The 13,931-nt window shown below is 40.6% G+C and overlaps 1 protein-coding gene across 15 annotated transcripts in view; it reads left to right on the forward strand.

Annotated features, from left to right (window-relative positions):
- Positions 1 to 13,931, forward strand: part of LOC127626790 (transcription factor COE3) — a 110,269-nt gene that overhangs the window by 5,587 nt on the left and 90,751 nt on the right. For all 15 annotated transcript variants that reach the window (XM_052102825.1, XM_052102832.1, XM_052102836.1 and 12 more), the window contains exon 6: positions 623 to 691. In XM_052102825.1, the coding sequence (XP_051958785.1) occupies positions 623 to 691 (69 nt within the window). The remainder of the gene's footprint in view (positions 1 to 622; positions 692 to 13,931) is intronic.

The raw sequence follows: 13,931 nt of genomic DNA on the forward strand, positions 1-13,931 counted from the left end.
TGATTTAGCTCACATGTAACCATTATACAAGTGGGCTTCTTTACATTCAAAAGGCATTACATATTTGTAGCTCTATAATTTCAACTCTAATTAAAAAAAGCCTTAAAAAAGCATCTTCAAGGCCCCAAAATGGAGGAATTGGCACATTGCAGGAGACTGATGGAGGCTTTTTGAGGGGTAATTAATAAGTGCCCCACAGAAATCCTGGTTGAAGGTGGCATCATGCATCCTCTCCAGACACAACAGCTTGACAATTAGAGGTAAACAAAAGCTGTGGCTGAGAGAGAGCTTCCCCCCTCTCAGCCTCATGGCACCCCCTCTTCTCCTCTCAGCACTAAGACAAACACCAAAAACATGCTGTTTTCCCTCCTTTAGCCATTGCGCCGGACTCTGGGTTTACCCGCCACCCACATCTGCTAGAACCGCAGCCACCAACACCGTCAGGCTTAGCCAGAATCTGCACCAAACACCTCAACGTTTAACTAAAAAAAGAGGACGAGAGCGTTTCAGATGAATAAATCTGAACACACGGTGCTAGTAAGACGAAAGACACTTGCAAGCTGCTTGCTGATTCTCTCATATCTTTCTCTTCCCTTCTGTTTTCCTCTCCCAAACTTCACAGTCGGTGTTGTGACAAAAAAAGCTGTGGCAACAGAAACGAAACGCCCTCAGACCCCGTGATCATTGACAGGTAAGGATCTATTTACTTCCTGCCTCTGGTGTGTGTATGTGTAGGGCGCAACGGCCCAGCGTTTACCCCATTTGCTGTGTTGTTGTGCCGCACAGGTGGGTTGACATGGAAACCCGGGGGTGTCTTTAGGGACATTGTAATTGCCGGTGAGTTGTCAGGGAAGCGCTTTCCTCGAGACTTCCCCTCTTAGCAATGATTTCGCCACATCTAGAGAGCATTTGGCTTTAAATACACAACTCTTTCATCCTAATTTGTTAGCAAGAGCTCTGCTCACTGCCGTCTCCCTGTTATCTTCTTGGTAAACATTGCATTGCCTCTCATTGGCTTTGTGGCATGGTTGCGTGTTGCAATGTTCTCTTTGCAAGCGTGTATTTTTGAGGCAAAAAGACATCTTCACATTCTGTTCTACAGTGCTGCTGGTGGGAAATGAGTAATGTTTCTGGGCTGGCTGTTGGCGGTTCCATGTTGATCACATTAGGGAAAGCATGTTCAAACACACCGGCTCCCGTGGAGTGGGTAATTGACGTTCTTTTTTTTCTTCTCTTCTCTTCTGCTTATGTTTCTCTTTGTGAATCTGGCTCAAGGTTAGACTTACTTCGCAAGACTTACACTTTTTCCTTTATGTCCAATTATCCCTGTGGTGGCAGCACGTATGTGGATTATGCAAGGGCAGGTCTCAGGCTCGCGGCTGAAACGGTTAATGCGGCAGGGAATGCTAGCTGCTTGAGTCTGGGCCTCTTTGAGATTAGTGAGCTAGAACAAGCCTTCTCTGCTTCATAAAGCCAGGAGTCTCCTTGTTTCCATCTGCTATAAAGAACAGCGAGTAACCAGCAAGCAGTGCCAAGAGCGAGTTGAGTCTATCACGCTCACTCTATCGCTCTACCCCCCTTGTTTTCTCGCTATAGCTGTTGCAAAGTTATCTTGCGATCGTGAACTTGCGTGTCCACTGAGTGGGAAATTAGATTGCAGGGTGAGATGATGGGTAAAGCCGGGAACGAAATATGTGCCACCGATGGATAGCAATGCTAATGTTTGACTTGCTGAAATAGCTGTTTGCTTAGTGGTGTATGTTTGGTATCTGACAGTGGGAACATCTCTCTTATTAGTAATCAAATAGCAGTGACCAGTTGCTGCTGTCACTCACAGTGCATGTCTGGAAAAAAGGACTCATAACCTCAGTGTTAAAAGGATGGCCGTGCTTGAGTTTTTTGAGATCTGTGCGTTTGCAATGGTCACATCATGTGGTTGTAATGTGGAAACCCTGTCATATTATACGCTAATGTGAGCGAATCAGTTTATGTGAGAGAAGCACTTTTGATTCATTTTGATTTTGATTCTGTATCAGAGAAAACATTTGTTTGTTTATTTATTTATTTTTCAGGTGGCTTATTCATAATTAATAACTCATTTCATAATCTATGGCTCTGTTCCAGAACCTAGTAAACTGTCTGACACAGGAGTCTCTTCTCCAAAACAACTGCAGTAGAAGTTGGAGTTAGCATGTTGCTAAGCTAATGACGCGATAATAAAATAATGGGTAAAACAGACAATTTTATAATTTTTTCTACATTTTTAATTCATATATTTAATTGAATTAATTATAAGTCTCACAATCAGCAGTTTTCTTGCTTGGTCCATTTTGGTTTGCATTTGTACATGCGATACTTCCTTTGAATTTGGTCAAAACAAGGTATCTTAGCATTGGGAGCACACTTACGATGCCTTTAATTGCTGCCTACATTTGGTTTTGGAAGCCAGTGTTGAACCTTTTTTGGGGGGCATATGAATGAATTCCTTACATCTTTTTTTTGTAAACACACTCTCTGAAAATGTGAATCAATCTCGGTAACCTTGGCTATCTTTGCATTAAATGATTAGCTTGTTTAAACAGATATGCTAAAGAGCTCTGACACAGTGTGAACAGTAATTAGTTACAGAACCGACATTCACGCACTCACTGTAACTCAACCGCTAGAAAGAAAATCGAGTTGGGAGAAAAAAAATTCCCGGCGTGGAGCAGGAGGATTTGTTTTGGTTTTCTGAACAGAAGATAAAACATACATCACTTTCTCTTAGCAGATCCTGAAAAGGGTATCAGGCCATCAAAGTCAATTCTCTCCCCCTGCCGTGGCTTCTAGAATGTATTTACCTTAAAAAAAAAACACACACATACACTTTACAACAGGGTTTCGCTGATATTTACCACACTGACTCTTCCCATAAATTGCTCCGCTTTGTATCGTGGCTAAATTGAGGTGGATGGATCGGGTGTCTTGGCACTTTGTGCTTCAATCTGGTGAACAATATGTGTAACACTAGTAAAAGAGGAAAAGGAGAACAGTTCAAAGAAGGGTCTGATACTCAGGGAAAAAAGATTGCTGCAAAAAGGTGGGTTGAAACAGCAAATAGAAAAGCTCACATTTTGATTGTGAGGCATCTCAAAGACTTGAGAGGATCGTTTTCATAGAGGGGCGATCCATTCTGTCGGATCACAAAAGCAGATGTGCTTCATTAGCCGACTGCATTGTTTGCATATCACAACTGTGAACAGATGATTTTATCTGCCGCTCTGAGAACAAGGCGGTCGAGAGAGCTCGGAACGCACTGAAACATGAACCTCAAATGACTGGAGTGTTCGTGCAGGTGGGGCGTATGACATAAAGCTAATTTGTAATCAAAAATCCAATCCTGTGGGGTAATATCTTGTTAGGTCCACAAGACATCATTTTTTCCCCCATTCTCTGAGGAAAAAAGCAGAACATTACAGTACACAGGGGAGTTTAATGGACTGCAAAGATGACGTTAGAAACTGGTATCCATTTTAATGGGACAGTCCGTCCAAAAAAGTGAAAATTCTATCATTATTTACTCATTTATAATGTTGTTAAAAACTTTCTGGAGATGCAGGCAGAAAGTAAGGAACTAAATCCCCATTCACGTTGTATAATGTATAAAAAGAGCAGCATCTTGTGACACAAGAAAAAAGAGAACATGAGGGTGTTTGAATGATGACATAATTCTTATTTTGGGGTGAACCCTTTAAGTTACCATCTGAAAACATGGATTTGTTTGCACAGGAAGAAGATACAAATTAATGGGATTGCAATCCAACATTTAACTGGGTTGGAGTGGGGGTATGTGGGGGGAGGGGGATGCAGAGAGAGAGAGAGAGAGAGAGAGAGAGAGAGAGAGAGAGACTGCTAGAGGGGACTATGGTGACCAGAAGATCTGCTGATCCATTATCAATAACGTTTTCAGCCACATTTTCCCAGATGGCACATGGGGCAGGCATACTGCTCATTGGCACGAACTTGGACAATAACTGGCACCCGCTCGCTTTTGGCATTTTCAATGGAGTTTAGGAGACTTATCATTCCAAATGTGTCCTATTTTCCTGTAGTCAAGCCAGACATCTGCTTATACTATTTCTCTTGGACTTTGGTGCAGCTTTAGGTTCTTTGCAAGTGAGACAAGAAAATTAGAAAAAGTTGGTTGTATTTCACAGCTGTTACAAAATTTCAACCTCAGTGGATCTTTAAATATTTCACAACCCAAACCCCCGCTTCGCCATAGATTATTAATTGGTATTTTGAAAGATAGACAGAGTTTTAGACCTGAGGATTTCTGCATGTATATCCCAAACCCTCATAGATGATGTCTTGAATGCCAAGAGTGGGCTGTTGGATCATTTACTGCACCCCAGTTCAGGCAGGGAACTAATAATACCTCTCCGACTGAGGGTTTTATTTTGCAACCGATCTCCTTTTCACTTCCTGTCACAAAGGTCAATGCAGGCTGACCTCTGACAGACAACCCCCCCACACTGAATAATTAATGAGATTGACTTTTTTGTCACTATACTCAGTTGTGAGGCATTGGGGTTTATGTAGCTCATTTCAGCGAGGCTTCTGCACCTGTTCTCGTGTGCTGATTTAGCCTAACATTCATACATTTTTGCGTACGAAAGGACCTTTCCAAAAGGGATTACACTTGATTATTAGCTCGGCCTTCCTGGAGCAATATGCTGGTTAAAATTCGTATCTGGACACCGCCTGTTGCACGTTTTAAATCTCTCAAAACAAACACTGATCGGTTTGCCGTTTCTTTTGGCTTTTTGTTTGTATCTTCTCCGACCAGGCTACTTAAAAAGACCTCCTCCCTCTCGTCCACACACAGGCCCTCTCTTTCTGAGCTGAGCAAATGCCAGCATTTAGAAGGTCAGAGCTTTTGTTGGAAAAGCGCTATGTAAATTAGCAGCAGCAAAAGGGACATTAAACAAAATTCAATTCATTGTCTCCCTTAATGCCATTTACATATTTGGCGCTGTACCGTCCTGTCGAGGAGAATTTTGGAGATGATTTTAATTACATATCAGCACTGGAACAGAGAGGGCTGTCTGGAGCGAGTCACATTTGGATCACCTGTAAAGAGAGGTTTAGTTACCAATGCAGTTGAATGGCAGGTTTTCACAGCCTCGTGCACGGTGCAATTAAGCCCGAGTTCAGTGTTAATTTCTCAGCCTGTCTTTTTCCTCCAAAGTAAGGCCTGCTTCATACATATTGCATCTTTGGCATGATATTTGGCGGCCATATTAAGCAATTACAGTGTTCACATTGTAGCATAGCTTATGCTTTCAAGTTTTGCAATAGTTCTCAACAGCGGATTACAATTACCATTTTATAATTTATGGTCATTAAGGAAATACTAAATGTGTTAACCCAGAAATCAATTTTACTTTCTGTATACAGCCATAGCTACGTTAGTTTCAGCTATGTTGCTGTTATGCTTGTGCGCTGCAGATGCTGGATGTGTGAAACAGCCCTAAGACAGCGATATAAAAGAGGACGGTTGAACTGCTGCTTTTGCCTCCAGCCACCAGAGTAATATATTTATTTATTTATATCTTACCTTGTCCAGGTGACATTCAGTGGACTGTGTGCATGAAAGTTTTATTGGAAATGTCCTTGTATCTACAGTAGAAGCACTTGGAGGTGCAATTGAAGATGTGTATGTACTGTACGTATATCTTTGTACACACACACACACACACGAGAGAGAGCAGAGCTCCATTAGACCTGATTAATGAGGTTGCAGACAACAGATATATCTCTGGGCAGGTAACAGCCATGCCGCTGCAGGTACACAGGTGTGCAGCAATACTTTTTATTTATGAGACAGTCAGCAAACCCTCTGTTAGTATGTGAGAGAGAAAGACACAGAAGATAAAGAAAGGAACAGTTATTTTCCATTCATCGAGCAAGTCCAATTCGTTCAGTAGTGACCATGATGAAAACACAGAGTAAAACTCGACTACTAGAGTAAAATTGACTAAAATAGTGTTCATGAAGCCACTCAGAACTATTCTGTTATACTGAGAGGTTGGGAATGTTCGCAAGTGTACTAATTTGGTGTAGTGATTGTGGTAATTGTGTAGGTGTGTGTGAATTGTGTTTTTGCTGGTTTTCTATTGGTTTGTTGCAAACAGTTAGCCCCCTCAAACTCATGGTATTGGTTGAGTCAGTATTGTTTCGCAATTCTAGTGGCACATAGATTACATAATTATGCTTTTATTCATAATGTGTACTTTTTTTTAATAGATGGACAATTTGAGTATTCCATGCTTTATCCAGAATGCATTAATACATTCATGAATAAAGAAGCGGATGGTTTTGTAAAAAAAAAAAAAAAGTAGAAAAATGAGAGTGTTTTGTTATATGCAAATGATTTATCATTAGCATACTTAAGGCACTCCGGCTTGTTTGAAATCAAGACCAAAAATCTTTTGTTATTATTTGTTAATTGCTCTTTTGTGTCCTCGACATAATGATATACAAAAATGACTTTGCGTGCAGCTTAGATGACACCGTCACCTTGAAACTCCTCAGAACAGACAACGCTTCTAAACTCCACCGTTATGAACTGGTGGCTTTCGTCTCACTAGAGGGATCAAGAGAGAGACTGAGAGAGCGAGAACAGCTGGCTCTTTCTATCTGTGAATAACTGACATTTGTCTGTAAGAGGTTTTAATGAAGATTGCCACCTTTTATGCGGGGAACTGAAGGGATGCCAGATCTACAGGAGGGGAGAGGCAGAGAGCTTAACCTGCCCTTGGCAGCTAGTGCTCAACTCGCAACTCACACAGAAAATGAGTAACAGCCTCTGCGGTCAAAAAGCCAAACCTTACCGCTGCCACACATTGCTCACATCTAGAATTGGGTCAAGGCCTAGCAGATGTCCAACACCATACAACTCAGAAAGTAGAGTTCTCTCAACAATATCCTTTTCCGACACTGGTAAACACAAAGTTCTAATTAACTGCCAAAATAAGCACCTTTGAGGACAGAACTGATGTTATGGTGGCATAGCTCCTTATTAACTCTTATAATAACCAATATTTGGTTATTTAGAAAACCATCTATGCGCTCATGCTTTAAATAACCCACAATAAAACATCTCTGACTTTTTTAAATCTCCATAAAACCAGACAGCCAATTCAAGAAAAATTGTGCTGTAAAAACAAAATTGAAGAACCTTGATTTTTAAAACTGCTGTAAGTTATTTCTGAATATTTGGAATATGATGCATACAATGTCCCTATTACCTGTCCTGTATCTCACACCAAAGTATAGGTCTCCGCAGAACAGTACTGGGCATTTTCCAATCTGTGGCCCTTTTCAAACCGGGATGGGTGTTTTTCAACTATCCAATGAAAGTAGGGTATCTCAGTGCAGTAATCAGTGGACGTTTCCAAACCAGGATGGGTGTTTCTCAACTACCATTTACCATTTACCAGCTGAAAGTAAGCAATTTCAATGTAGTAGGCAAATCGTGTAAAGCCCATCCCAGTATGAAAACGCCCACTGATTGGGAAACACTCATTTTTGTTCTGCAGAGACAGAAGACTCCTCAAACCTGCCCCAGGGACAGCCCTAAACTTTGGAGGGCAGGTTTTTGAATAGAGGTGGCAGTCTAATTCAGTACCGAGCTTAGCAAACAGTTATAACTGATAAACAGAAGCTTTATGATTATATCCTGTACAGTTTTGTAGATTTAACACCCAGCTCTGGTCTCCGAAATAATCCAAAACCATTTTTTTTTGTCAGTATCTGAGTTGTTTGCTGACATGTGTAATTTAGTCTACTTAAGAGCTGCTAAATCTGCTAAGTTAGCAAACAGATAAATTCACTTGCAGCTTCTTTAAGATTGTAAATCACACCTCTTTGTGATTTCAAAACCCAACACTGGTCTCCAAAAGGAGATATCTGAGTTGTGTGTGGTTGGACTGCCCTTTAGAGCAAATTTCGTCCTCTACCCCAAGCTGGAGTAGACTAGTGTAGGGACATCAGCAGATTTAATGGCTACTTGCTAGTTGTACTTGGCAATGGTAATCTACGTGGCTTGTTTTTCCTCTGTTGTGCCGTATGGGCCTGTGTGTAAGGACTAAAGAGGGGAGGGGGGTGTCTGTTGCATGTGTTGACAAGAGGGAACCCTGCGCTGTGTTGTTGTAAGACATGTTGCATGGGCCCTGCAACTGGAAGAGGTCGGCTCCAAAGAGTCTATTCTGACAGATGAAATCCACACACACATACTCTTAGAGGTGAGAGAGTTGGATGTTGCATTAAAGTGAAATTTCACCCTAAAATGAAAATGGAAAGAGAAATGGAAGATGATAGTTTTACTAAAACAACCAGTGTCATTGTGTATGTGTGTGAGTGTGTGTGTCTGGTGGAGATATTGAGAGTTTAATCAGAGCTCTATGGAGGGGACATATGTGCTCTAAAAAGCCCCTTTTATTTGATTGAGCACACAAAGCAATGACACTCCCCTTTTGTTGGGCTATATGAAAAACCCTGCTGAGCTTGTCAGCATGCACACACAGACACACATGCATATGCACGCATGAATTCACATGCAACAAATATTCACATGTATAAAACACAATTACCTTCAGACATGTAAAAATGTGATTCACACACATGAAAAAAAAAACACCCCAGGCAGTGTGCAGGGTGCGCTGTCATACAATAGCCCATGCACGTTCCTTTTGAATAACAACCGGGAAAATTGAATCAGTTGTGGTTTAGGAAGGACCGACTGGAATGCATGTCCGAATTTCATGATGCTTCCCTCTGTGAATGTGGACATCGTGTCCCATTTTCACAGCAAAACCTGTTTTGATGTAACTTTTCACTATGAAATGGTTCACAACAGATCAAGAACAATCTAATGGTAAAAGAAACAATAGCAAAAGTTTGTTTTTATTTTGACTTCTCTTACAGCTACGGTAAAGCACAATGTTTTCATGCTAAATTAAATTGACGTGTTTGGGTTTCTTTTGCCCGCATTGTCTATTTTACATGCGTGCGTTTATAGAGTGTCCTGTTCGATTCTGTCAACACCATGTCAGTGTGTTTAGAAAAGCATGCGTGTGTACGTTTCAGGCTGTAAAAGCATAATAACTTGCTTTTGGATTGTGGTATTGCGATGTTGGCTCGATTTGTTTTCTTTTTATTCACGATTACACACCCACAGCATTTGTTTGCCATTAGGAGCAGTTTGTAAATCATACCAGTGTGTTGAGTGTGTGCTGTCTTACTGGAAAACTATTCATTTCTTGTCCCTCCCATCTTTCTATTCTCAAACTTGAGCTCCCATGTATTTTCTTTCTTTAAAAAACCACCCCTTCACAGCCTCCATTCCCATTTTTCTGAATGTGGCAATCTGTCGTGTGACACTGCTAAGATTAGGTTAGGAAACTGTGTGCGGATTGTATTGGACATGGTTCTGGTCGCGGCAATTTGAGGTCGCAGGACAGCGATCTGGACATTGGGCACACGCCATCAGCATCTCTCAGCGAGAGGCACTGGGCCTTGGCCGTTCCCTGTCCCAAGGGCCCTCGGTAGGGGCCACTGGCTCTGAAACCATCAAAAAAGAAAAGAAAGTCAGCAAATAACTATAATTTATTAAAGCTGACACGTTATATCTCTAAATATAGGTCCCTCTGTCAAAAGATTATCGGCCACAGGCCAATTCTACCGATAGCGCAAGTGTGTTTTTCAAATCTCGCACATGAAAGGAACATTTGAGTTTAGATTATGCTTAATCGCACTGCAAGAAAAGACAACAAGAAACATTCACCCACCAACAGCGGGAGTTGTAGTTTAGAGGTTAGACTGCATGTTTCACGCACTGGCTCAAGGCTATTTATCATTATAAGTGAGTCTCTGCTTAAGTTACCCAAACCCTCATTATAATCATTCCCAGCAATTAAAGTGTCCAGAACCCTGCCTGCCATCCAGCACACATCATCAGGCATTTATTCGGCTCAAAGCTGCAGCTAATTTACATTGTTTTAAATATGGGGTGTGATACTGATTGATTGTTGTTGCTGTGGGTCATGTAGAGTTGATAGAATATTATCAGACATACTAAATATTTGTTAAACTCTTTAATTATGTTTACACGCACAAAACAAGACCAGTTAACTGCGCAATCCTTCATTTTACTGCTAGATAAATCAAACTGTGAGATAAATCCTAGCTCTCGTCTTATTGCTGACAGATGCCAGAAGCAGTTTTCATTTGTATGCATGCTGGAATATTGTTATAAAGACTCAAAACAAAATCTTTCCAATAACAAACTATTTATGTATATTAAGTTTATGGTGCAAATTTTACGTCCCTAACAACAAAGTATTAACAGGCTAGCATTCTGTCAATAACATTTTCCTTTTGTGTTCCACGTACGTAAGAATGTCATACACGTTTGAAACAGGGTGAGTAAATAGCGTTTATTAAGAAACTTATCAACGAAGCTATGCTGAAATACTAGGCGAGGCTAACATCAGGCTACGCTAGTATTTTCCACAGAGAACATTGCTGCATAATTATCCTCTTGTGAAGAATGCACAATGGCGCCAGGATGATGAATCGATGGCAGATTGGAAGCATGGTTTAACTGTCATGTCCCTCAGATAAGGGGCTGCATAGGGATTGCTCATTCGTGCTGCTAGCCTGCTAGCTTGCCAGTTTATTAGTGCAAATCCCAAATGTTTAGTAAACTCATTAGGCTCCATCTAATGCTAATTTATCATCATAGATGGACCACAAGAGGAGTGGGACATCGGGTGGCTGGCCCAGGGCTCTGACCGCTAGCTGATCAATCAGTGCTATAGGGGCTAGCATGTTTCATTAGATCCGCTAGACTCGGATGAGTTTTATGGATTTCCCTCCTGAAATTGGGATTTCAGTGGCTTAGCAAAAGTGTGGTCGCTGACAATACTTATCTACAAGAAAACAGAGTGAGTTGGCAGCCCTTCTATCAGACACCTCGATTTCATTGGTCCTCAAGAAAAGAGAGAGACGTAGAGAGATAAAGCAGCTTTTTGAACTGAACATTTAAGACAAGAAACGTGTTTTATGGATATCGTTATACACTTCAAAGGGGAAGAAAAGGAAAGCTGAAGTGCTGGTATAGCTTTTTGTTCCCTGTATAATAACTGCTACCCTTTCTGTAGCACAAGATGTCTGATCTGTAAGAATCAGGAGGGCTAATTCAGAAATCATATGATCCTTATGATCTTTTGGTTGGGCAAAGAAATAGTGCACTGAACTTAAGAACGTCATCGATCCATCCGTTCTCACTGAATCAATAATTTAAGAAGAGCCAAAAAAGAAGGCTTTCTACTGGGTTGACCAAAGCCCTTATTAGACATTTTTACACAGATCTTCAACCCCGTAACATTCAGCTGAGAAACATTTTGAATGTAACAGGGCTGAACTGTCTTTGCACAAGACATGTTCCTGCTGCATTAATGGAGTATTTGTTTGTATCCTAGTCTTTGGTGACAGTTTGTATCTCTTTCTCTCATTCAAATGAAAAGAAGTTTAAATAAATAAATAAACGTGGTGAATAAACCTGCCGGACTGCGATAATAAAATATGACAGCCGTTTCCCGGTGCTGGGATAAGAGAATTGTAATTCACCTGACTTATGTTCTCCTGTCTGATTTAACTTGAGATTAAAACCCACTGCTTGGCCAAGCAATTGAAATCAGATCCAGTCACAGCTTGCCTGTATTGATCCCTATTTAACATCAAGGCTGGGAATGGATTGGTATTGATTAACTATAAAACCACTGGCTGGCTTGTCCAGAGACCTGCTCAATATGCTGAATGAAAAAGTATTGTGCCTCTGCCCTTCACCGGACAAGAAATTGAACAGTTGCACAAGTAAAACAACAGTTCAACTCTGTTATGGTAGAAATCATAGTGATTAATTGTTTTGCTGAAAAAATATTGTTCTTGGCACTAAGCACACGACTATTGATTGTTAATAATGTTGTGCATTTGCTTGCAAAAGCCATTATTAGACATTTTTAAACGGATCTTCAACCCTGTAACGCTCAACCCCAAAACATTATGAAAGTAAGGTTTTCACAAAACGTTTCTCTTTTTGAAAGAGTAATGTTATCATTATAGGTTATAGATTTTTTTTTCCTGAATTACATCCCCACTCTACTGTTTCTACCAAAAGCAAGCCAAAATAAAAGATGTCAGAAAAGGTGTCACATTTGGGCCCCTTTTGTGGGTGTGTGCAAAGCTCAGCACCAAACCCAATGACCACATAGGTACAGTATGTTTTGGATATTTGTGCATAATAACAACATTTCCAGATAAGCCGGTGATGAGTAATATACACCTGCATTCAGTCACATATGCACAAACATGTATGAAGTGACTCAATCGTGAGAGCTCATCCACCCTGCGTGGCGAACAACTCTTCTAGCTCATCCAAGTCCTGGCTGGATCTCCACTTCCCCTAAATCTCCATGTAGAGAGCCAAAGGAGGCTGTGCATCTGTAAGAAATTACCCTCAATCTCCCACATCCAGGAGTTTACACTTCTGTAATGACAGTGGAAACCACTGCTCTCAGTAGGGTGCAGATTTTAAGGGATACCTTTAATAATGGCATTCTTCTGCCAGACCTACACGATTACTCAGTGGAACAGCCCCAACACACACACATACACACACACACACACACACACACACACACACACACACACACACACACACACACACACACACACACGCAGCGTCCAGCTCTGCAAATTGATACAGTACATGCATGTGAATGCGGTCAAATACTGCTGACACACACGCACATGCATAATGTATTAAATGCATTAATTTTTGTTTACACTTACATTATATTTGCCTCAATAGTAATGTGAATAAATATGTTATGGGAATAAATTATAGTGATAAAATGTTTTTACAGAAACAAAATTGCCCCAATTATAATTGCTAGCTTAAGTCGTTATTATAATTTTTGTCAACTGATATTAAGCCCTGTAACATTCAAGCCTGAAACATTTAGAATGTAACATGTTTTATTTAGATATTTTATTTTTGAGTAGCAGGGTTGAAAAATATTGTTCTTGGCACAACACACAAGAATACTGACATAAATTATGTGGTGTGGTCCAATGATATTTTCTAGCCAAAGCCATTATTAGACAGTTTTCAACTCATTATCAACCCTGTAACATTCAAGCCAAAGCATTTAGAATATAACAGGGATGGAAATTTTTGTTCTTGACACAACACACAAGAATACTGGCATAAATGATGTAGTGTGGTCAAATTATTTGCTAGCTAAAGCCGTTTCTAGACTTTTTTTCAACTGATTCAACCCTGTGACATTCAACTCTGAAGCATTTTGAATGTGAAAAGTGTAATACATTAATACATTCCAAAAACTACAGTGAAAGGGTTGAAATAATGTAGGGTTAGGTTTAGGGATAGTGATGATAAATAACTTTAACCGCACACACACATGAACAAACAACCTGGAGTCCATTTGTCTCTGATAGGGCATATCCAATTTGATTCCTTAAGTGTTGATTAAGGTGGTGGGCTGAAACAGGCTGTCCCTCATTGAGTGTTTGTTGATTATTTACCTTCCAGCTGGACATAATGAAGAGCAGCCAATCAGAGCGTCTCTCTGGCCTCCAGCGTTGAGTCTCTTGTTTGGTCTACTGTATTGGTTTGCTTTCTTAGCCAGAAGCTAAACCAAACTAATCACCACTTGGGTGGGTAGAAGTGAAGGACAAATGACAGTTGGTTTGCGTTAGAGTCCTCCAGGTATAAACTTCCTTGTCTAAAGAGTGAGACTGTGGGGGAAAAGAGAAAGAAAATCGTTCTCAGGGAGGGTGGGTGGTAAATGCACTTCAGA

Source organism: Xyrauchen texanus, chromosome 33, assembly GCF_025860055.1.
Source record: "Xyrauchen texanus isolate HMW12.3.18 chromosome 33, RBS_HiC_50CHRs, whole genome shotgun sequence".
In the NCBI taxonomy this organism is placed as follows: Eukaryota; Metazoa; Chordata; class Actinopteri; order Cypriniformes; family Catostomidae; genus Xyrauchen; species Xyrauchen texanus.